The following is a 24,715-nucleotide window of genomic DNA, read 5'->3' on the forward strand; positions in this document are numbered from 1 at the left end:
GGGGTTTATCAGCCCCTGGTCTGGGCACATTCCTGGAGACCCTAGCTAGGCCCCCAGATGGAGGAAGTGGAAACACCCCCAGACGCATCTAGTTTCCAGCTCTAAAGCAGGCACTGCCCACTCCAGATGGCCTGGGCAGACAGCTGTGCCCAGACTCAGCATCAGGCTGACCTTGGTTCAGACCTCGCTCAACCCTGAACTCACTGGTTGACCTTGGGCCGGCCACTTCCCTGCTCTGTGCCTCTCATTACATATTTCCATCTGCTAAATGAGTATGATACCTGCCTCACAGGACTGATTTGAGGATTCAGGGAGATGGATACGGATCTGCTCTTCAAACTTGGGGCAGGTGCGAAGAGAATAAGCAGATAGGCTTCTGCTGACCTGCAGAAGATTTTCTCCCAATATTTCATTATGAAATGTCTATACGTACAGCGAAGTTGAAAGAAGTATACAGCGAACACCCATATGCTTGTCATCTTACACCCACCAGCTACATCTACCATTAACATTTTGTTATACTTGCTTTATTGCATATCTATTCATCCATTAATCCATCTTTTTTTAAAAAAATGTATTTCAAAGAAAGTTGCAGTTAGCAGTATATTTCCCTTTAAACATTTCAACATGCATGCCATTATGATTCTTTTCCTTAGATGTAAAATTTACATACAGCGAAATGCACAAATGTTGTGTTTATTTGTTGAATACTGACATGTTATACAGTATGTAGCCTGCACCCCTATCTTAATATAGAGCATTTTCATCACCCCAGAATATTCCCTCCTGTTCTTTCCCAGTCAGTGCCTGCTCCCACCCCTCAGTGGCAGCCACTGCCCCCTCCAAAACCTGCTGGGACACAGCCCCGACCTCCTCCTTGGCATTCAAGGAGGATCTGCCTTCCACACCAGTGCTGCTCGTTCCTTTCACCACCACCACCTCCAGCCTCCCTGCCTCCGGGCCTTTGCATGTGCAATCTCTGCCATAGAATACCCTTCTCCAGATTCCATTAGTCACACTATTGCAGAAATGCCAGCTGCTCTAGAAAGCTTTCTGTGACAACCCCTAACTCTGACCCTTCCTCTGGATGCCCCCCCCCAAGGCCCTCTGCAATGCCAACCCCCTGAGATGGCGTTACTCTGGGGAAACCAAGCCTGTGCCCCACTCCCAGCCCAACACAGGTACAGATACCAGTGTAGCAAATGAATGAATGAATGAATGAATGCCCTTACTCTCTCCATACCAGTTGGGGAGAAATCTGAGTCCTCCTTGCCTCTTACCCCCAGCCCCAGCCTAGGTCCTACCTCCATGTTTAATTGATGCCACTTCCTCCCTCCCCCACCAGGCCTACCTGAGAACCTCTCTAGGGTGAGGGGGCATTTGTCTCTCCCCACCGAGGCCTGCTCTCAAGCCAGGCTGAGAATAAATGTGAGTTCTGCCGAACTCTGCAGGGAGATGCTTCCTCCCTACTCCCTGGGGGCAATGGAGGCTCTGAAGGCAGGCATGGGTGATGTTAAGTCCTGCCAAACTCACCAATGTCACCACTGGCCCCTGGGCCAGCCCCTCTCTGGGACTCAGTTTCCCTATCTGCAGTGGGTGCATTAATGGGACAGGCTTTGGAGCCAGATGTTGGGTTCAAATTCTGCTGTCAGTTCTCTCCAAGCCTGTTTCTTTGGTGTTGAGATGGTGACCAGAATGGCCTGGCCTCAAGAGGAGGTTGTAAAGGTCAGGTGACTTAATCATGCAAAGTGCTGAGAACAGGGCGCAGCACACAGTAGGTGCTCAGTAGATGGCATTTTTATTCCCATAATTCCGGGTCCCTGCTGGCACCACAAGGCAGCAAGTCAGTGAAAACCATGAGGGGTGTGAGGGGGGTGCTTGAGCCCGGGCCCTGGACCATCTTATCATCTGTAGGGGCTAGACGGGCTCCAGGGTAGGGACCCTAAGAACCACATGTGCCTGTGTTCCTACATCCCATATGCCTTCTCAGCTCTGGACAATCACTTCTCCTCTGGGGCCTCAGTCTGGCCATCTGAGAAATGGGCATAATCACACTTTCCCAGCAGGGTTTTGAGGATTAAAGAGGAAACATCTGGAATATACCTGGAGCTTCATGGGGGCTCAGTAAACCCCGTTTTTGACTCCCCATTCCTGGCACTTAGTGTGATAAAACTGCTTGTTAAACAAAAATATTGCCTTTTAAAATTGAAATACAGGGGCTTCCCTGGTGGCGCAGTGGTTGAACGGCCGCCTGCCAATGCAGGGGACACGAGTTCCAGCCCTGGTCCGGGAGGATCCCGCAAGCCGCGGAGCAACTGGGCCCGTGCACCACAACTACTAAGCCCGTGTGCCACAACTGCTGAAGCCTGCGTGCCTGGAGCCTGTGCTCCGCAACAAGAGAAGCCACCGCAAGAGAAGCCCTCAGCAATTAGAGAAAGCCCGTGCACAGCCACGGAAGACACAACGCAGCCAATAAATAAATAAATAAATAAAATCTATTTTAAAAAATTAAAAAATAAAATAAAATAAAATTGAAATACAGTGCAAAGAGGGCAACTGTGCCTTTCTCCACCTCCCCATCCCTCCCACCAGAGAGCAGGGATCAACGCCCACTGTAAATTGTAGAGGGCAGTGCACACATGAAGGTCAGTCATCAGAGGCTCTGTGCCTGTCCTCAGTCCTGAGACCAGCCAAGTCCTGGTGGCCATGGGGCCAGCCTGCCCCCTCAGGCCCCGAGAGGATTAGTGTAGCTCCGGCACCAGGGAGATCACCTGGGCTTAGCGTTCAAAAGGCACCTTTGTCTGGAGCTGGTGGGACCAGGCCCTGGGAGGTAACTCACCCTGAAGGTGACTCAGCCTGCAGGGGGCCACGTGGGGGATTCATGCAGGAGGCGGTCAAGACCAGGAAACAGAACCAGCCCCACTACCAACCCCTCCTCTCAGCACTGGTCCCCCTCATGAACCGTCAGCTCGCCAGGCCTGCGGGGGGCTGCCGAACGGGGGGCTTCCTGCACGTCTGGTTTCATTGCCCACTCTAAGTGCGGAGGTTCAGAGCCTGGGCTCTGGAGTCAAGGGCCTGGGTTCAGGTTCTAACCTCATTACTTCCTAGCTGTGTGGCCTTGGGCAAGTCTCTTAACCTCTCTGTGCCTCAGGTTTCCTCAACTCTAGAATGAAGGTAAAAACAGTTCCTAGAAAGAAGGGTTGATTCAAGGAGTTGATGACATATGTATCTAAAGCCCTTAGAACAGTTTCTGGCTCTTATTAAGCATAAAATTAACACAGCAAGTATTACTTTTATAGCACAGCCGTGAAAAGCCCAGGCTTTGGAGTAAGGGTAAGAAGGACCTGGTTCAAATCCTGGTTTTGCCACTTAGAAGCTGTCCAATTCCATTCCTCTGAGCCTGTTTCCTCATATGTAATACAGGGTGATAATACCCACTGATTATGGTCACTATGAAAATTAACTGAGCAAAGGGATGTTAAGCATCTAACACAATGTCCGGTATACAGTAAGTGCTCAGTAGAGGTTAGCTGCTCTCACTGCTACTGTGTGCAGCCACAGGACTCACCAGGACAAAGACCCTCCCTGACCTTGAGGTGCTCTTGGTCTAGTGGAAAACAGGGTGAGGCAGTGACATCCAGTGTGAACACAATAATAGACCCTGCCTAGGGCACGTGAGGCTGGAGGCGCTCTTCTCAGTACTCTACAAGGACTGTCTCATTTCATCCTCAAACGACCTATGAGTGAGTCCTACGGGATTCCCATTTCGCAGATGAGGAGCCTGAGGCACAGAGATAGCTCTGCTCCCTCTTCATGCTCCAAGAGGATCAGCTGAGGCCACGTCTAGGCAGCCTTGAATGCCAAACCTGGGAGTTTGGATGATTTCCTGTTGGCCGTGAGAATCCAGCCATGGAAGGTCAAGAATGAGCTGAAGGAGGACAGGACGGAAGAGAGGAGGTTGTGAGGACAGGGGGGGCAGGTGCGGTCCTCGTGAGAGAGGAGGAGGGTGTGCTGGGGTTTGGGTAGAGAGGCAGGAACAGGTGAAGGCAGGATGAGGAGGGAGAATAATGCAGCAGTAACACGAGCTAAAGGCACTGAGGGCTTCTGATGGGTGAGTCACCATCCTGAGTGCTGGTTAACCCTCAAAACCAAATTACTATCATCTCCAAGTTACTGATGAAGAAATCGAAAGTCAGCGAGATTAAAAGACTTGCCTGAGGCCACATGGCAGCTCGGATGGGATCTGAACACAGGCAGCTAACACAAGCTACTCATTTAATCACTGCATTGTTCTGGATGGGAGTCAGGAGACACTGGAGATGAGAAAGGAGTCAAAGATAAATCCCAACATGTCACTCAGCACTAGGCCTGGCATGTAGTAGGTGCCAGTAATTGTAGGTGGGTGGATGGGAGGGAAGGAGGAAAGAAGGGACAGGGGTAGGAAGAAAGGGTAGAAGGTGGATGGATGGATGGATGAATGGGTATGTGAATGGATGGATGGGTAGATGGAAGGATGAATGGGTGGGTGGGTGGATGAATGGATGGATGGATGGATGAATGGATGGAAGGATGAATGGGTATGTGAATGGATGGATGGGTAGATGGGTGGGTGGGTGGATGGATGGGTAGATGGAAGGATGAATGGGTGGGTGGATGAAAGGATGGATGGATGGATGGATGGATGGGAGGATGGTCATTCCTATTGGTGGGTAAACCTCTAGATGGGTTCCAACTCTCCTCTGCACCCCCCTCAAATCCTCTGATCCAGTTCCCAAAACTTAACTGGCACCTTTTCACTCAGGCCCACTCATAAGTACCAACTTGGGGCCATTCCCCAGAACCAAGGAGGCCCATCCTGAGCAGCAGAGAGGAGCCCAGGAGAGAGAGGCAGGACTCCCAGTTTCCCATCCCAGCTCTGCTACTGTGAGGCCTTGGGCCAGCCAGGCTCCTGTCTGGTGTCAGTTTCCCTGCCCGCACAGTGTAGCTTTTCTCAGTGTAGCTTTGTCCTGAGGTCTATCCTGAGGTGTGTCAACAGCAGATGTGTAGTCAGTAGTGATCCCTCCCGGGCAACACTGAGTCTCACTCATCTTTGCTTCCTGGAATGCTGGCTCCTTTTCTCCCTGGAAAACTCTTACCCTTCAAAATTCAGCTCAGACATCACTTCTGAGAAATGTCCCAAAGTCAGAGAGACAGAGACAGACAGACACAGACTCAGACTCAGAGAGACAGAGTGAAAGATGGAGGTATTTAGAAAAATAGAGAGAGGAGAGGGAAAGGGTGGGAGGGGAGAGGGACACAGGGAGCTCGAGGCAGAGGCGGAGGAAGGCAGGACGAGACACAGAGGCTGCCCGGGCCAACCAGCAAGGTTTGGGATGTGAAGCTACAATGACTAGGCCCCAAGTCCCCTCGCCTCCCAGGAGCCCTGCCTGGAGCTGGGGAGGGCACCAGAGGCAGAGGCCAAGGCAGCCCCTGTGTGACTGGAGAACAAACCAGCCGGAAGGTGCTGAGATAGAGGAGTCGTTTATTGAGAGCTCAGGACTTGCCAAGGAGGCCCCAGAGCTTTCTCCAAAGCAGAGCGCTGTGGCTGGCCCTGCAGTCCCCACCCCAGACTGGGGGCAGAGCTGCAGGGTCAGAGCACCTGGGTGAGCCTGCGTGGATAAAGGACACTTATACTGTCACCGACACAGGCTGGAGCCTGGGAGGGAAACTGAGGCAGAGCGGGCAGATGGACAGGACTCTGGCAGTCAACAGGGAGGGATGGTGGCCCGCTGTCAGCCTCAGGATGCCACGTCAGCACAACAGCATTCTTCAAGTGGCAACGGCTCAAGGTTAGGCCCTCTGAGTCCTTGTGCCCAACACCGCCACCACATACCCTCATCCCTGCAGCCATCTCTGTGTGCCCCCCACCCCATGCCCTGGGGTTAGCACTGTACTTGGGACACAGCTGGCACTTATTAAGTGAATGAATGAAGAAACGAATGAATGATGAATAATGACATTCAGTGTGGGAGAGGTCACTGAATTTAGGACTTAAGAGACATAAGTTCAAGTGCCATTTCTCCTGCTAATTTATTGTGTGACCTTGGGCCAGAAATGTGGCCTCCTTCAGCCTTGGTCCTCATCTGAGAAATGGGCCCAGAATTCCCTGATCTGCCCACCTCCCAGAGCTGTACCGAGACTCAAAGCTGTGCTGGATTGAAAAGGATTGTGAGGCCATGTCAATATTCAGTAAGAAAAAATGTCATGATCTATTAGCCACGCCTGCCACGGGCACAGCAGAAGGGAGAGACAGAACATGTACTTGCTACCCCTGGACCAGGGGAACTGTGATTCTGTGAGTAAACCTGAGGTTCCATCCTATCGGCCAGTCCTGCGTCTGAATTGAGCAGGAAAGAACTCTGTGACTGCTTGACAATGTCTGCCACGGGCAAGTAAGGAAGGAGTGATAGCACATATGTTGTATATTTGCCATTCCCAAGTTAGGTAATTTATAATCCCTGAGCAACTTAGAAAATGGTGCAGGGACAGACCAGCTGATGAAGCAGAGCAGTCCCCTCATGAGTTTCAAGCAGGGCTCTCCACAGACAAGCTTAAGGCCCATCTAGGCCACACCTGCATGGGAAACTCACCGCTATGATCACGAGGGCCGCACTGGCAAAATTGACATTGAGAACCTTAGGCAGGGGGATTCCAACATCCAGGTTCACTGTGAAGAGGGTGTGGTTGAAAGCAAAGATACGTGGGGAGCCAAGGTGGGACCTGCTGACCCTATTCCACAACTTTCTTTAGCGAGGCAGTTCTCTTCTTGGAGACTCAGGTTCCCATACTGGCAGACTCCTACTCATCCTACTAAACCCAAATGAAAATGTCCTTTTTCTGTATCATCTTAAGGGGTCCCTTCAGCAGAACCTCCTTGAGGTTCTGTCAGTCCCTTGCACATTCTGGGTCATCTATATTCTACTCATTTGTTTACATGACTATTTCACTCTGGATTGTGAGCTTGAACACAAGCTCTTGAGGCCCAGAGTCTGGCATGATGTAGGAGCTAATCAATGTTGTCTGAATGGAAACAATCTTGGTTTCTGCATCTTGGAAATGGGGATCAACCCCTCTCCAGCCTCAGTGTCTCTATTAAGAACAATGGATAATAACCAAATCACTTTGCTGTACACTTGAAACTAACACAACATTGTAAATTAACTATACTTCAATAAAAAATTTTTTAAAAAAAATAACAATGGAGAGAGGCAATGGATTTGGCAATCCTGAGTTCAGACACTCCATGTGTCCAAGAAGACAGTGAAGGCTGCCCTTACCATTGAGCTTTGGCATGTAAGCTACCCGGACCACATCACTGAGCCGTTCTTCTAAACGGGACGCCTGCAACAGAGCACACAGAGGGCTGGGAGGTGTGGCTTTGCAGGGAGCTGTGCAACCCTTCCCCAGGGATAAAAATCCAGAGGTCCAGCTGCCCCAGCCTCCCCACCCCCATGCCTGAGGACATAGCTCCTGGTAGACACAGGGCCCGCTGGGGTGGGCTGTCCACCAGTGACCCCAAAGGGGATTCTGTGATTTAGGCAGGGTTCACCCTGGGCCCCATGAGCTTGGACGAGCCGCTCTCCCGGAGGAAGGGTCTGTGGGGCCTGTGTCTGAGAAAGAGGGAGGAAATGTGCCCAGTGCCAGTAACTCTGTGTGGTCTGATCTTAGATTCCTGTGAGTTTAGAAACACTTAGAATGACCTAGAACCTGAGACCATCGTGAACTTCTAGAACCTCAGGCCTCTGAGAAGCAGGAAACTAAGGGCTCTGTGGGCCTCTGAAATGTTAGAACTTTCTGAGTTTAGGAACCTTATTACTGTGTGAAATTCCAGAATTCTGAACCCTAGTGAGGTTCTACACATTTACAACTTTGTGAGGTTCCAAGACTTTGGAAGATCATGAGATTCACTTTCCTAAGACAATGACTATATTATACGTGCGTATGCGTGTCCGCAACCCCCCCTTCCCACACACACCTGTCCAGATGTTTGCCCACTCTGGCTTATTGGGGCAGAGCCCAGACTGGGGCCAGCTCAGTCATATGGCCCATGACTCATCCTGCCTCCTTTCCACCCCCACCTGTAGACCCTCACCAATGCCAAGCTGCTCACCCTCCCAGGAACTTGCAACAAAGGCGTGGGCGAAGGAGGAGGCCAGCTTGACACTGAGTCTGGTGGAGAGAAGAGAGATGTTGAGGGGCCCCAGCACCCACCACACCCCCAGCCTGCCCCACCCCTAGCTCTCCAGGATCAGGAAGCAGGGTTACAGGGCCAACTCTGCCTCTATCCAGCCTTGACTCAGAGACTCAGTTTTCCCACCTGTAAAATGGGCCTGGAGGGAGCTAACCTCCTTCTGAGATATCATGACTGCCACCTCCGACTCCATGGCCCTGGAGCCTTGGTCTGAATCCCAGTTGTTTGACTGAACCTCTCTAAGGAGTGGCCCTCCCATAGACTGAGCCTTGGACACAGAGTGCCCTGCACCCAACAGCTGCTCACTAAAGGCAATAAACCACCAACGGATCACAGCTGGCTCAAATGCAGGTCCAGGGCCAGAGCCCGGACACACATCTCTGTCTCCTGAAGGGCTGAGGCTTCAACTGCCACCAGGAAGGGGAGACGAACCCTGGCAGTCAGTGAGGCCTTTTGTCAAGCTTACAAATGGGGCGATGGTGGAGCCTTGCAGCGGGGTAGTAGTAGCCTGAGGGGCCAGCAGGGGTCAGGTGAGCACCGGGTACCTATGGCCCAGGACAGTCTGATCCCAGAGTCCCCTGGGAAAACCCCTGTATCCAGGGGAGGGACAGAGAGGCCCCAGGCCAAGGTGAGAGCACTGGGCCCAGAGAATGGAGGCCCAGACTGTGGACCTGCTTCCAGGGACAACCCACTGTGCAAGCCTGGGCTTTGTGCCATGCACGTGTAAGGAAAGATTGTCATCAACATCACCATCTTGGTCATTATGATTATCATGAGGCCTAGTTACCACAGGGGTGGAGAAACTAGAGAAATAGCTAGTCCACATGGATAACAAAGCATGTGACAACATTCAAGGACAGTTACCTCCATGGCCAGCCTCTAGGGCTGATAACTCAGGAGTCTAGACTCCATACCCCACAGCAGGTTTATCTCCAGGGCCAGCTTTTGAGCAGGTGCAGTGGAAGATGCCCGCTCTGGAGCCAATTCTCTGGGCCCCAGTTGCCTCATCTGTACAATGGGCTAATACCACCCCTTCCCAGCAGGTCCCAGAGGCAAGGAAGATGCTGGTAAAACACTTGCAATTTAGTTGCTGCTCAATAAATAAGAGAGGGTTTCTGTCGGTCCCTAATTCTTGTTCGTAAAGACAAGGCCCAGGATCCCACATTACCGTTCCAGGGACAGGGAGAGGTGCAGCTTGGTAGCTGACGGAGCCAGCTGGGCATTTAAAGTCATCACCTGCATGGGAACAGCAGGCAGAGATTACACTGAATTTGGCAGAAGGAACTTGAGGACAGGTCTGCCTTGGCCAACAGGTGAATTTCCACCGTCTATTTCCTCCACTACCCCTTGCTGAGGCCCTACTGTGTGTTAGGGTCCACGCTGGGCTATGAGGAGGTAACTTGAAGGTTCTGGCGCTCAAGAACCAGGGTACTGAGGGCAATCGGTGTTGGATGCGAGGCAGCTCTAGGGCTGCAGGAGCTTGGACAGACCCTCAACCCAGCCTGCAGTGGGTGAGGGAAGGCATCCCCCATGAGGTGACTCCTGAGCTGAATCTTGGAAGATGAGGAGTTAGCCAAGGGAAGGGGAGAAACTGCCCTCCAGGTGGTGGTCCCTGCACAAACAAAGGCAGGGTGGTGCGACCGGGTAGCCCTGAGTAACTGGCTTAGGGCGCAAGGCTGGGAAAGGCACAAGGATGAGGCAAGGGGCTGGGGATGGAATGGTGTTTGGCCGTGCAGAGCCAGGGCAGAGAGTGAGCAGGGGAAGGACCTGCCACTGCCCGGATGTATGGCTGGGAAAACCAGTAGCGGTGGGGTAGAGGGGAGCAGACTGGAGGTGGGGGCCAGGAGGGAGCTGGAGGGTCATCTAAGAGATATCTGAGCACAGAGAGGCTGGGGAGGTGGGGGCAATTCCTGAGGTCCTGAGGAAGCACAGTGGACACGTGTGTGATGAGGGAGCAGCTGAGAGTCCAAGGGCACTTGGGTCTCAGCTCAGGTGATGACATTGGGGGCGGGGTTTCCTGTGCTGTGCCACATGGGGCCTCCCACCCTGAGATCCGCAGCCTGGAGAGGGTCAGCCCTACTTAGAACCCCAGTGCCAGCTCCCACCCCTCAGCTGCTCACTCTGTTCAGCTGGAAGAAGGCTTCACGGGTCCCTTTAGGGAGGTAGGACAGCACATGGATGTTAGCTGGGATGGAGACCGTGGCCTTCTTGTCCTGGAGCGTGACTGTGGGTGCTTCTTTTACCCGCAGTGAGAGCAGGAGCTGCTGGCCCGGTGGCAGCTTCCTCAGGGTCTGGAGAGAAGCAGGGGCAGAGTCGGGGGCAGAGTAGGGGCACGAGGAGAGAAGCAGGGGCAGCTTAGATGCTCCACTAATAGAATCAGTTAGTCAGTCAACAAACACTCATTGAGCACCTAGTGGGCCCCAGGCACCGTGCTGGGAGCTGAGGTAACAGCCTGAACCAGACAGGCCTGGTCTTGGCCCCCACGAGGCTGACACTCAGGTGCGGAGATACCAATCCACAGAACAACCAATCAGAGTCAAAATCCTCCCCCTAGGACACACTTTATTACGCAATATAAAAAACAAAAACAAAAAATATCCCCGATGCCTACACTCCCTACATCATCCATCCTCTGCCCTCCTATCTCACCTCCCACCACTGGCCCCTCATTCTCTCCTCTCCAGACTCGCTGACCACTTCGCTGTTCCCCCAACTAGCCAGGCATGCTCCCACCTCAGGGCCTTTGCACTTGCTGCTCCCTCTGCCAGAACTGTCTTCCCCAGACACCCGCATGGCTCCCTCCATCCCCTCCTTCAGCCTTCAGCTCACACATCGCCTCCTCAATGAGGGCTTTGCAGAGCACCCGCCTCCACCTTTCTGACACTGTGTATATTCTACTTATTTATTTGTTCAATGTCTGTCCCTCCCACCACAATGGCAGCTCCTTGAACACGGAGACTTTTGTCTACTTTTCACCAATTGCCCCTTCTGCATGCCCAGCACCTAGCACAGGGCCTGGTACATAGTAGGTGCTCAGTGAATATTAGTTGACTGAATGAATCACACAATCAGGAAATGCTGAATCTCATAATCACGACATCGTGGATTACAGAAATGCTGGAAACCACGCATCCACAGAAGGTTAGAATCACTTGAATGCTGGGATCTGGTGACCAATTCCTCAAGCCCCAACTCCCAGAGTTGCAGTATCATAAAGACAGGGGGAATCACCGGATTCCAGCCTCCTATATCCACAGATTCTGAAGCCATGGAACCAAACTCAGAACTGGGGCCACACACAGGGCTCTGATGCTGTGAAAACAAAGGCTTCAGGCTCCAGAGACAAGTCCAGCCTCCCTAGGCTAAGAGACATGGCATGCCTTGTTGCATCCATGGGTCCCTGCTCCTGCCACCCTGGCCTCCCCCAAGTCCCTTTCCACCATCTTACAACTCCACAGAAGAACGAGGTTCTTCTGAATGTCTAGCCCCAATCTCAGCCTTTGCCTGAGACACCTATGCCCTTTAGCCCCAAACACCAATTAGCAGAGGCCCCACTCAGGCCCACCAAAGCTGCTTTCCATCACCACCTTCAAGGACTCACAGAGTTTGTCTGTGTCCCCAAATTCAGCCGCCCTCTCCATCTTCTCTGGTGGAAGCCCAGGCCTTGTGGGTCTCTTTCTAACCTCTGTCAGAACCTGCTGTTACGTAAAGACGTTGTAGTAGTCATTTCAACTTCAGTATAATTCAGATTCCCACAGCTGGAAAGAAGCTGATTCAGCCCCAGTTGGAGGGATGGGAAAGCTGAGGACCAGGCCCTGCAGTCACGTACTGACTGATGCCCACTAGTCAAATCTCCCTGAATCTCCCCCCTTCTCTTTCATCTCCATGGCCACTGCCCTGAGTCTTCTCTCTGAGGACAAGAAGACTGACACCAAGATGAAGTAAGGCAGTTGGAGGGAGGGGGCTCAATCACTTGGAAAGAATCTGCTTGACATAGGAGCAACAGCCCCAGGACAAATGCCCAGTTGACTTCTGGGGCCGTTAGACCCTGGTCCTTTCTTCTCTAAGCAAAATCTGCTATCAGGAAAGGATAAGGTGTTAGTCAATCACACTTTAGTATGAATTTAGACTCAACATTCAATTGCAGCTGTCTGGAGAGCTGTATTGAGAAAGATTCTGGAGTCCACGCAGGGTCATCAGGAAAGAGCTACAGTAAACAAAGCCCACGAAAGAGTCACTCACCTCAGGGACCAAAGCCGTCAGCTCTGTAGTTGTCAGTGGAACATTGCTGGAAGCCTGGACCCAAGACCAAATGGGATGGGGGGGTAAACACAGAGCCAAATAGGGATCCCTCAGCACACACAAAGTAGTTTCCCCCTACCCAATTTTATACATACCTCTCTACAGACACTCATGTTCCTTCTATTGACCAATGATGAGTGCTTACTACATGCCAGACACATGCTAAGGGTTTTGTGTGCCTTCGCTAATTTCACTTTTATAACTGCTTGAGGAGGTGGGTGCTACGATTATTCCCATTTTACAGATGGGAAACCTGAGGCTCCTGTCCAGGGTCATAAGCTGGTAAATGGTGGCACCAGGCTTTGACCCAGGCAGGCTAATTCTAGAACTTCTAAACTGCCCTGCCAGAGCGCATAATCTGAAGGCCCAGGGATCTGACCCCAGACATTTTTGCCTTTTACCCCAAAAATATTTTCAAATACTATAAATTTGTTTCCACTATTTACACATCAGGACATTTCATATAAATTTGCAGTTTCTAGCTAAAAAATTGGAAAATCTGGTCACACCTGCCTCCCAGCTCAGGACCCTGTTCCAACCACCCCATAGGCCTTCAGTGTGCTCTCTGGACCCCACCTGAAGGAAGTGAGTAATCAATCCCTGCTCCCTTGGGCTGAGCTGCAGGTAGGAGCCCAGGTAGCTCAGAGCTCCCTGCCTTTGGACAGGGCTAAGACCAAGAAAATGTCTCTGGCTCAGGCTTCCAGGGGCTGGGGCTTCCAGACATCTGTGAGGGTGTGAGAGGGGCCAGAACGGAAACAGAGAGGTCTCAGAAGCTTCAAAACAAATGTCCAAGTGACCTTTGGTATAGTCCAACCCTAGTCTTCTTCTCTCCAACTCAAATATGCTCTTGAGAAAGCAGTGGGAATGTTAGCCATTCACACTTTAGTGTAAAATTGGGCTTTGACTCTAGAAGGGCTCATCTGGTGCAGGGATGGGAAGTTGGCTACATTTCATATGCCAATTTTGACCAATTCAAAGTAACGTCCTGAGTGTCATGTTGAGAAGGATTTGGAAATCCCATTCAGGTTTTGCCAAGTAGAGGCCATTATCAATTAGCAATGTCTGCCTGAAGGAAAAGAGTGGGTATGTGCATGCTATAAACCTGTCCAACTCTCTCCTATTATAAGAAGAGGGCTCATCAAGGCTGATCAGCGATGATGTGACTAGGTCACCGCTAGCATTGCCAAGGTCCAGCAGGGCAGGGTGCCATGCTCACCAGCTCAAGGGTGATGTCCAGGTCAAGGGCACCAATGGTCTGCAAGAGCCCAAACACGGTGTTAAAGAGGTAGAGAGGCACAGTCACCTGGGATGTGTGGTCCTCCTTGGGGGGCACCTTGATGGGGTTGGGGGGCTTGGGGAAGTCGATGATGTCACCTGCTACGCTCTTCACAATGGGCTGCAGGGGCAGGAGACAGCGCGTGGCAGGGTCTCAGGGCAGCTCACTCACCTGACTTTGACTTAGCATCCCCTGCCTGGCCTCCACTTGTACCCCACCCACCCCCAGCTGTGGGCGGGGCCTCGGTGGGCACTCACATTGATGTCCAGCTCTATGTACTGGTTGGAGATGAGAGACAATGTGGCCAGAGTGAATTCCACGGACCCAAGAGCCCCGAGGGCACCAGGCCTGCATGAGGAGGGGAGGAAGGAGAAAGACCTCATGAGCCCAGGCCCCAGTAATAACAGGCTCTGCTTCTATTTATAGAGTGCCTGCTGAACGCCTAAAACTCTACTAAGCATTCACCAGGGCACTACTGTCATCCCCATTCTACAGATATGGAAACTGAGGCTCCAACAGAGGAAGTCACCAGCCCCAGCCAACACAAGCCACAGAGTAGCAAAGCCAGGGTTCCTGTTTTCCAGAGCTGGTGCCACTAACCACGTTGTTGCCCTGTCTCTCTCATATAATACCACATTCAGAGACATATCTGCCCCCAAGTTTTCTATCCTTATCATAGTTATGCATTTTTATACTTTTCAAGGCCCTTTTGTGAATACAAAAGGCATCCATGTCTCCACAAGGCTCAGAGAGGCTGGGGGCCACTGTGGCTGCGGGGCCTTGGGCTCCTTACCTAAGCTCTGGGCCTCAGTCATCTTGTCTGTCCAGATAATAACAGTATCTGCCTCATGCTTCTGACAGTGCCAGACACACCGCCGGTGCTCAGTAAGTGGCCTGAAGCCCCCGGCAGATGGAGACCTGGATGGCTCCGGGTCTCCTCACCCTGCGGAACTGATCTCAGCTCAGAACGCCACCATTAGGCCTCCTCAATGTGGCGGCCTCGTCAGTCTGAGGAAGACATGAAAGGTCCCAGAATTCTGCCCCGTCCTCTTCCCTGGTACCCCACCCGCTGGGGTAATGGTGGGGGAGACGTAAGAGCAGGTGCAGAGAGGAGGAGGGTGGGCCCCAACTTACACAGCACAGCCCCCAGGAGCTCATTCACCACGCCCAGCACGCTGTCCACCACGGGGCACGGCTGTGTCCGGAGGAGACAGGAGTTACAGGAGAGTAACAGCGGGCCCCGCCATGGCACGGGGAACAGCTTCATTTTCTTTGAATGATTTGCTATGTGGTCCCAGGGACCGAGGTAAGGCAGACGATGGAGATGGATGGCGAGACACACAGATGGGAGGCAGGGGAGGGGCTGGAGCTTGAAGTGTCAGAGGGCGGAGCGGGTGGTGGAGAGGGCCAGCTACATGAGTCCCCTCAGAAAACCTTGGAGGATGCTGGAGGGACAGGAAGACACATTCCAGAGGCTAGCTGGGGTGTAGGGACAAGGCCGTCCCCCAAGGAAACAAGGTCTCAGGTCCCTCCTGCTATCCATGTGGGCACTGGGAGACCTACAATCGGGATCCCACAGAGGGGCGCCTCCTCCCCTCCACCTGGAATCAGGCCTGGCCCAGGGCATCCACTGTGCACGCCACCCCGGGTTTCCTAAAAACCCCTGGGCTGTGACATCAGGGAACAAGTGGTCCGGCTTCCAGAATCCCAAGTCTGGGAATCACAGAATCTGAGTCCGCCAGAGCAGGAATCCAGAGGTGGTTCAGCCCACCCCCTTCACTCCTTCAGCCCCTTCATTCTACTGCTGGGGCCGGAGACCTGTCCAAGGTCACAGCTGTTCTCAGAGAGACAAGAGAGAGTTGCCTTTTCATTTAAACTTGGAGCCCCAAACTCCAGGGCTTCTGAGGTCAGGCACATCTCGGAAATGAGAGGAGACCAGAGGGGCTGTGATGGGTTGGGGGAAGAGCCTCCTGGGCGCCAGCCATGTGCGGCCTACAGGAAGGAGGTACGTGCAGCTGGGGTGGCTGATTGCATAAGAGAAGCCAGAAATGGGATTGTTTAGAGAAATCTCCAATCTCTAAGTGCTGGTAATTAACTCTTATTTTTAAAACCTCTTTGAGTCACATGAATCCTGTCTTGCAGCTAATGGTCCAGAGACCCCAGTTATGGGCCACAATTTAAATGTACCCACACCCCCTTGTTGAAATCTACCTGAGATGGGCCTGGGCTGGGGTCCCTGCTGCTGGGAGCTCCCCTTCTCCCCCTGAGCTTCTTTTCTGATTGGATTCTTCAAGCCCAGGGCAGTTTTGCCAACCTCAGTCCCCCACACGCTTGCCATCTCCATGGGTGTTCTTAACAAGGACTCACAGGAGAGGTCCTGCCAGGACTGGGGATCAGGAGGCCTGACTGCTCTTTGCTGGCTGGGTGACCCCAACAAGCCCCTCCCCTCTCTGTCCTCAGTGAACTGGGGCTTTGGCCAGACCAGCTTTTCTTAAGTGTGGTTCAAGGGACGACGGGGGCAGGCCGTGGACAAGCATCCTGGAGCAGTTTAATCATAATGTGTTTAACATGTACATGTATGTGATCTTCTAGACATGTTTGCCAAGCACAGGGCTTCGTGTGAAATCACTGAGTGACCCAATTTTTTAATTCAAACCTAGTTTAAAGAAAAGTATAAAGTCAATAATAATAATACAGGTGGCAAAGACAGAGCAGGGGGTAAGAAAGAGACTTACTTGGATTTGGGAGCAGGTGACTCAGGTCACCTGGATTCAGAGGCCTGGGGACAGATTGTGCCAGCCCACCTACAGACTCGCAGGTGGCGGCACCTGGGAGGCCCGTGCACAGGCCAGGATGGGATTACCTGATGGGCGTGGAAGGAAAACACAGCCTAATCCTGCCTGGCGCCCAGATTAACTCAAAGCCGGGGGAGGAGGGGCACAGCTCAGGGTGTACCTGGCCTGCAGCCCTCACACTCACGAATTCTGGCAGCACCTTGAAGAGCGTCTGTTCCACGACCCCAAAGAGCGGTGCGGGCAGCAGCCTGGGCAGAGTGAGATGCGTGAAGGTGTGGCCACCACGCGGGGACAGCGCCAACCCAGATGACGGGGCAGGGTGGGCACTGGCGGTTCTGGACATCACGCATCTCCTCTCCTCGTGGGCTCGGCTGGGGCTTTGGGCAGCTGGGTTTAAATCTTGGCTTTGCCTCACCATGGGACCCAGAGGAGGATTTCAGTTTCCCCATCTGTACAGTGTCTGCCTTAGAGAGAGCAGTTGCTGCTGAGATCAAATGGGAGTGTAAACATGTCTGATGCTCAGTAAATGTCTGTTCCCTTCGTCTTCTCCAATATGTGTAGATGAGTGACATTTGGGCCTAGAACAGCACCTGGCTTAGAGTGAGGGTTCAATAAGTACTTGTTGAATAAATGAGTATTTGTCAAGTGAATGAATGCCTGAGAGGGTGGCCTGAGGATGTGCATATATTGATAGATGGGCTTAGGTCTGTTTGGAGAGTATGGGGGTACAGAGGGAGGGGTGACAATCACAGAACCACAACCACAGGACACCCTCCTGAGCTCCACCCCCTCCAAGCCCCCTCCAGCCCAGAGGAACAGGATGGAGCCACTGGGGTTTAAGGAGCCCAAGACCCTGCCTGGAAACCTCTTACTAAGACCCTTCTGCAGACAGGGCCAACCCCGGTTCACCCTGTTCCTGGGAGCTAACACAGAGCTGTCCGATAACCCATCACTGGTCAGGGCCACCCAGCAAAGGTGGGGTGTAGGTGTGGGTGTGGGATTTAGCCTGGATCAGAGGGACTAACAGGGGTTGACTCAACATGTGAGGCAGGGGAGGCAGCAGGTGTCGCTGGGGGGGGATGCAGAGTGCTGTGAGAAAGCCTTGGACCTGAGTCCAGAGACCAGCCCATCTCCGTGCTTGCCTCAAGCTGTGTGTGTGAACTTGGGCAAGTCCCTTGCCCTCTGTGGGCCTCAGCTGTCCCATGGAAGAAGGATCACTGTGTCCTGACAGTTGGGGGAAGAGATGGATATAAAAGTGCCAGAGCCTTCCAGATCATTAAATTTAGGTCCTCATTATACAGATGGGGGCGCTGAAGCCCAGACAGGGGAAGGGGTTCCCCTGGAGGGTCACACAGCAAGTCAGGGGCTGAGCTGGGTCTCGTATATGCCAAGAGCAGGGACTGAAATGCCTACAGGTCAAGCGACCACAGAGGGCCCTTGTTCTACCTGGAAGAAGGGAGGCAGGATCTCGGGGGCTGGAGAAGGGGGACGCTCAGGAGTGGACGTTGCAAGCTGCGGGCTGGGCCAAAGTCCCTGTCCCTGCCAGTCTGCAGGTCTGCGCCGAGGCTTGATCCGGTGAGACAGGCCCCGCCCAGCCGTCCGCTCCCTGGAGATCCAGGAGACGTCCGCCCTGTGCGCGCACGCGCGATGAGCCCGAGGAGGTCCGGGCGCGGGGAGCCGCCCAACACCGGCTGCAGACCGCGGACTCACCCTGAGAGCAGGCTGATGTGGCCCAGGAACGTGCTGCAGCGCTTGAGGATGAGGATGGGCGTACCCCGCGCGCTCACGCCCAGCGCCACCCGCGACGACACGTTCACCTCAGCTGCCGGCTGCAGGAGGCCCCCCAGGGGGCTGCGAGACCAGATGGTGGGGGCGTGGCCAGGCAGCCAGGCGCCACCCACCAGGGCCGCCTTAGCCGCGCCCACCCCGGGGCCGCTGACCAGGGCTCAGACGAGCGGCGGGTGGGGTAGCCCTGGGAGCGGCCCCATTCCCTCCTCTCACCTCCTGCCTCCCTGCCCCTTTGCATGTCCCTGCGCCCCCTCCCTCACCCCCACCAGTGAGCTCCAGGCAGTGGGGTAGGGGTCTCCAGAGAGAGAGATGGAAGTCTCTGGACGTCAGTGGGATGGAGATCCCTGGGGAGGGGTAGTGGGGTGGGATCCAGGGAGGGAATAGGAAAGTGGGAGTCTCTTGGGAAGGAAGGAGGAAATAGGGGGGCAGGGGGTGGGTGTGGAGAGACAATGAGGTAGGGGGTCCCCAGGGGCACACTCACCCGGAGCCATGCAGGCCCACCTTGGTGTGCAGGCTTAGGTGCACCACAAACCCCGGCAGCAGCTTCAGAGACACCTTCGGCAGTGTGATTTCCTCAGTCTTCAGCCTGCATGGAGGAGAGGGCCACTGACTACCAGACAACCCCCCGACCCCCACCCCGCCCCAGGACCAGTCCCTCAGTGCCTGGACCATCCCAGACCAGGCAGAGCCTGGAGCCTCTCTTGGGTGTGTCCCCTGTCCCACCTCTAACCCATAAACCCAACTGTGGGCCCTTGAGCCAGTTACTTCACCTCTCTGGACCTCAGTTTCTGCATCTGTAAGGTGGGGTTATACAAGTTCCCACATCATAGGGATGTTGCAGAGACAAATTAGATAATGTAGGTGCACAGCTGGTATAGCATATGCTCTGGAACTGTAATATCATCATCCTCACTGGAGGCTCAATGAGCTAAAGTGCTCCCCCCATCCCATCCCAATGGCCTCAGCCCTGGTTCAGTCTCTGGCCTGGGTCATTGTCCTTCCACTCCCATCTCCTAGGCTCTCACACACACAACCCAAGGGGGTTCTCAAACACAGCTCCCCACAGTTCATTATTTTCTCTGTCCACTGGGCCTTTGCCCAGGCTGTTCCCTCAGTCTGGAATACCCTTTCCTTAATTTTCCTTCCACTCTGCATCCACTGTCAGCTAGGTGACTCCTCCAGCTCTCCTGATTTCAGCTAGGGTATCTCCTCCTCCAGGAAGCCCTCCTTACTGCTTCTCTGACTCAGGCAAATACGCTCCTCTGAGCAGCTCCCACACCCTGCCTGGACTGCCTCTATCACTGCCCTGAGCTTACGGGATCATGACTGCTGGGTCCGAACTCATACTGGGGGCTCTTTGAAGCTAGGACAGTGGTTCACATCTGAGGCCCCAGCCTCACCAAGTAGAGGGGATTCTACAGTGGGAGGGGGACTAGATCTATTAATAATGATAATAATAATAGTTAATATTTATGGAGCATTTATTATGTGCCAGGCTCTGTTTCAGCCTGATACAGATTCACTGTCCTGGCAACAACCCCATGAGTAGTTGCTCATGGTGCAGCCAGTAAAAGCCAGATGGTTCAAATCCCAGCTCTACCACTAATTGACTGGGTGACCTTGGACAAATCACATTGCTGCTCCGTGCCTCAGTTTCCCCGTGTGTAAAATAGGGATAATGACAGTACCTACCACAGATTGGCACTTAGTGATCCTTGAGCAGTCAGTCCTTACCAGCTCCCTTTCCAGACATCTGTTTACCGTTTTGGGAGGTGGGCATCCATTCCCCTTCTGCTCCCAGCACTCCATTTCCTCCTGTACAGTGACACTTCCCCATACCCCTCTCCTGGCCTTCAGCCTTTCTCGAGGCCTGTTGTTTGGCCATCCCCTGATCCACCACCAGCCGTGGACTCGTTCCTGCCTACCAGGGGCAGGCAGTAGGGCGGTGATTAAACACCCAGACACCGCCCCCGCCCTGCCCTGCTACTGCACTTCCTAGCTGAGTGAGTTCGGGCAAGTCCCTTCACTGCCTGTGGGGACGTCGATCGTCTCACCTATTAAGTGCAGTTGATGACATTCCTACCTCTGGATTCATTGGATAATTTACTCACAATGCTTAGCACAGTGCTAGGCACCCAGAAAACCTGTCTAAGTGGTCATTAAGTTATAAATATTAGCTCTTAAGTGATTTCATTCATTCATTCAAAAATATTTTTTGAGCATCTGTTATGTGTCAAGCACTACTTATGATACTGGGGACACAGCAGTGAACAAGCCAGACAAAAGTCCTAGCCTCCTGGGGTTTATAATCTAGCAAGGGAGGCAAGGAAAAAAAAAGTGAAATATGTAGGGTACAGGGGTGTGATTCATTCCCTATAGAACATGAAGGCAGGCAAGGGGACAAGGAGAGGCTGGTCAGGGCAGGGGTCTTTGGAGCAGACACCTGAAGAGGAGGAGGGAGGGAGCCATGCAGATACCTGGATTAACCCAGAAAGAGCAACTTGGATTAGCCCAGACAGACTGAGCAACCTGGATTAGCCCAGAGAGACTGAGCAACTTGCCCCAGGTCACACAGTGAGTAATTGAAATTGACCCCAGAGCTGGAACCCTCAACCACAGGGGCATGCTGCCTGGCACGCAGCAGACTCCTTATTTTCTGACTCTGGTTCTTGGGACTCCCTGTCCCGGCTCTCCATGAAATTCCCACTGCCTGCCAACAAATTAAAAAGAGTCAACATCTTCTCTATTCCCTGAAGCAAAGAAAAGATCAGACTTCCTGTAGGGCACACAGTAGGTAGGTGGCCAAGCGGCCACACTGTAAGGACTCACCCAGAAAGCTCCTTGACAATGCCAAGAACCCCTCCGTAGCTCAGCAGGCCACCTCCTCCGAGCAGGCCCCCTGAGCCCAGGAGGCCCTGGTTCACAGAGGTGACAGTCCCCAGCATGTTCTGCAAAATGGGCCCCCCGACCAGCGAGTTCTGGATGTCTGCAAACAGGGTGGTGGGGAGGAAGGTTCATTTTACAGATGAGGAAGCTAGGGCCCAGAGAGGGGTAGAGATTTGCCCAAAGTCACACAGCAAATTGGGTTTGGGACCAAGAGTATGACTAGGGCTCCTGACCCTGGGTCACCCGGTAGCACCGAAAGTTGGGGCAGAAGTAAAGGAGGGAGCACACAGCCACCAGGGAACGATCAAGAGGGAGGAGGCGACCTCTGCCCCTCCTGGGCACCCTTGGTCTGACTCTGTGCGGATCGTGAGAAGGGCAAGATGGAAGGGACCGCCTTGTGCAGCAGGCCGGGGTAGCCTCCATGAAGCATTTGCTATTCACAACTATGGTCACCCTGGGCCGTTGAGCTCTGGAGCAGCAAATGCCCAGTGGAGTTCCCCCACCCCAGAAACGTGGGGCAGAGATGTTGGCCCAGCCAGCACCCTCCCCTGGACCTCCTCAACCACCCCCGCCCCTGTCCTTGAGGGAGACACAGACCCCGCATGCCTGTCCCACCCGGTTCACCTCTCAGAAGAGAGTGAACTAATCGCCCACTGGAACCTGCAAGCAAACCTTTAACCCCCTGAACTCCCTATGCAGTTGGGAATCAAAACCTGTTCTCATCTGTTCCTGAAGCATAAGCATGTGAGCCTATCTATGGGGTGGTTTACTCTGCAGCTGGACCCCTCACACACTGCCCACCTCGGGCTCACCTTTGCCGAGTTCATCCTTGTCAATCCGAGCAAGCATGCCCACCGTCTCAACCAGCCCCTGGCACGGAGTCACCAGACCCCAGAGGAGAAGCAGAGACCACACGCCCAACATCGCCGGCATCACACCTACTGGGGGCGGAAGCAGGAACCCGGAGGCCATCCTTTTGCCCAGACGTTATCCTCCCTCTGCCCCTTCCCCAACCCGGGGTCCTCCTGCCCACCTGGCACAACTCAAGTCCAGCTTCACTCCCTGGAAAGCCCTCTCCATCCAATTCAAGCAGCGGCTAACACATTTGACTTAAAAGTCTTAGTCCTCTGCGGCCCCAGTGACCCTGGACCTGTCTCTGAGGGAGAGCCACAGAGGGGCCTTCCTTTCTGGGACAGCAGGATGGGAGCTCTGTTTCCTGGACTGCTTTCCCATTGGCTCAAGAGGCCATTGCAGAAGGTGTGGCTGATTGGAGACATTCAGCAGTTAGATTTAGCATGTCCCGTTTCTCTCCTCCTCCCCTGCCTCTATCCTGGATTGATGTTGAAAGGAACGAGATAGGAGGTGAGAGCAGGGCTAACTTACTAGTTTCATAGAATGGGATTTTTCTGTATGAAGTTCCATATCTGCCAACCCAGTCACATACCCATCTATCCCCTCATGTGACCCCTGCTTAAACCCTTCAGCAGTCCCCCACTGCCCTTGGGATAAAACCCAGGCTCCTTACTTTTACTCACAAGGGCCCTGCCTGCCTCTTTGACCTTCTTAGTCTTAGCCATGACAAGCTCCTTCCACCTCAGGGCCTTTGCACATGCTGTTCTTTCTGTTAGGGAGGCTCTTCCTCTGGTTCTTTGCATGACTACCTCCTCATCTTTCAGGTTCTGAATAAATGTCAACTGCTTGGAAAGGCCTCCATCCTTTACTTTGTCCACAGAAGCCCGTCTGTCACTAAACATCACCCAGAATATTTACTTTAAGGCAATTTGTGATCATGCATTGTGCTTGTGTCCTCATGAGCCATCTCTGTGAGCTCTGTGAGGGCAGGGACTGTGTCTAGGGCCTCCATGCACTGTTGTGTGCTGGAGGGGGTGCCTGCTGAGGGGGCAAGAGTGGATGGAAATCCAGCCCCACTTCACTCGCCAATAGTTTGCCCTGGTGCAGGCTGTGTCTACCCAAGAGGACACCTTTTCCTCATTTGCACAGAGGTACATATGGGCTCTGTATGGACCAGCAGCCATCTCAGCAGGACTGGTCCCAGAGGGGTTCCCTGTAACCTTGAATCTCTTATAGGAGGAAATATTACCACAATGAGAAACCAGTCAGAATCCATGGCTTAGAGAAAAATGCACACACCCCCGTTCAGCCTAGGACAATTCTGTCCTCAGTCCACACATCCCTGCTTTTGCCCCTCTCTGAGCCCCAGTGTTCCCACCTGCAAAATGGGCTTTTTCTCCCATCACCCTCCAGGTACCCCCAGTGTTCTCCTAGGGAGAATTCTTTCAGTGCCCATTATTCAGATGGGACAGCAGGTTGGTCACAAGATCAACGATTGAGGATCTGGATAAAGCCTCCCGCAGGTCTCCCGCAGGCTGCCTTACCCGCTCCTGCAGCTCCACGAGGAGTGGGTGGGCGTTCCCGGCCTCCTGTCGGCTCCTCCACCCTCTCAGGCCTGGGGGCAGCTCTTATATGCCCACAATGGCTCTGGGGACATAAAGGGGGCACAGCCACCAGAAACCCGTTACTGTGTCCTGTCAGAAGCAAATTGCGGTTTTCCCTGCGGGCCTGGGCTAAGCCTTCCTTCTGGGGGGAGAGTAAAAGGGGGGACTGGCTGGGGTCAGTGCCCAGGGGTGGGAATGAAAGCATGGGGACTGCAAAGGCAGCCGCCTCCCCCCAGAACTTGGGCTGGGGTAGGGCATTCAGCCCATCTATAGGATCTCCCTCCAGGGTTCTCCAAGGATCACACCCCGATGGCACAGAATCCACCCTGCTTCCCCACCTACCCCAACTGAGGCCCAGGGAAAGAAGGAAGGAGCTTAAGGCTTCTGGGTCTTCTGTCCCTCTGCCACTACCCCCATCCCAGGCCTGGCAGGGAGATGGCCATGGGGCCTGGAGAGAGGAACTCTGGGCCAGCATGGGGGAGGGGCACCAACTCCACCCCCACCTCCCAAGACCCAGTGTCCCCCCTGGAGTTCCAGAGCAGGCTGCTTTTTTCCCTTCCTGAGTCTGGTGCAGATGACGGTAGAGAGAAATTCATTCATTCATCCATCCATTCATTCATTCGTTCTTCAGCAGGCGTTTGTGGAGCACCAACTGTTTGCTAGGTGCTGGGGATACACCTGTAAACAAAAGAAACAAACCACCTGCCCTGAAGGAGATGACCAGTAGAAATATAATGCAATTAAAAAGTTTTCTAGTAGCCACATTTTTTAAAAAGGTGAAAAAGAAACAAATGAATTAAATTTTTTAAACATGTTTATTGGAGTATAATTGCTTTACAATGGTGTGTTAGTTTCTGCTTTATAACAAAGTGAATCAGCTATACATATACATATATCCCCATATCTCCTCCCACCTGCGTCTCCCTCCCACCCTCCCTGTCCCACCCCTCTAGGTGGTCACAAAACACCGAGCTGTTCTCCC

The 24,715-nt window shown here is 53.3% G+C and overlaps 1 protein-coding gene and 1 pseudogene across 2 annotated transcripts in view; one reads left to right on the forward strand and one right to left on the reverse strand.

Annotated features, from left to right (window-relative positions):
• LOC309646191 (small ribosomal subunit protein eS24 pseudogene) overlaps positions 1-24,715 on the forward strand; it is a 143,199-nt pseudogene that overhangs the window by 16,095 nt on the left and 102,389 nt on the right. The gene's annotated exons all lie outside the window — the stretch shown is intronic.
• Positions 5,505-24,630, reverse strand: BPIFB3 (BPI fold containing family B member 3). The gene is given in 16 exon segments (XM_082432087.1): positions 5,505-5,806; positions 6,630-6,706; positions 7,317-7,566; positions 8,118-8,208; positions 9,399-9,466; positions 10,351-10,521; positions 12,473-12,526; positions 13,749-13,928; positions 14,066-14,145; positions 14,148-14,156; positions 14,943-15,003; positions 16,788-16,851; positions 18,314-18,454; positions 18,873-18,977; positions 21,221-21,377; positions 22,090-24,630. Coding segments are annotated over 16 exon segments (1,845 nt in total). The 5' UTR covers positions 22,250-24,630; the 3' UTR covers positions 5,505-5,629.

This window comes from Balaenoptera physalus (assembly GCF_965194825.1).
Source record: "Balaenoptera physalus genome assembly, chromosome: 16".
In the NCBI taxonomy this organism is placed as follows: domain Eukaryota; kingdom Metazoa; phylum Chordata; class Mammalia; order Artiodactyla; family Balaenopteridae; genus Balaenoptera; species Balaenoptera physalus.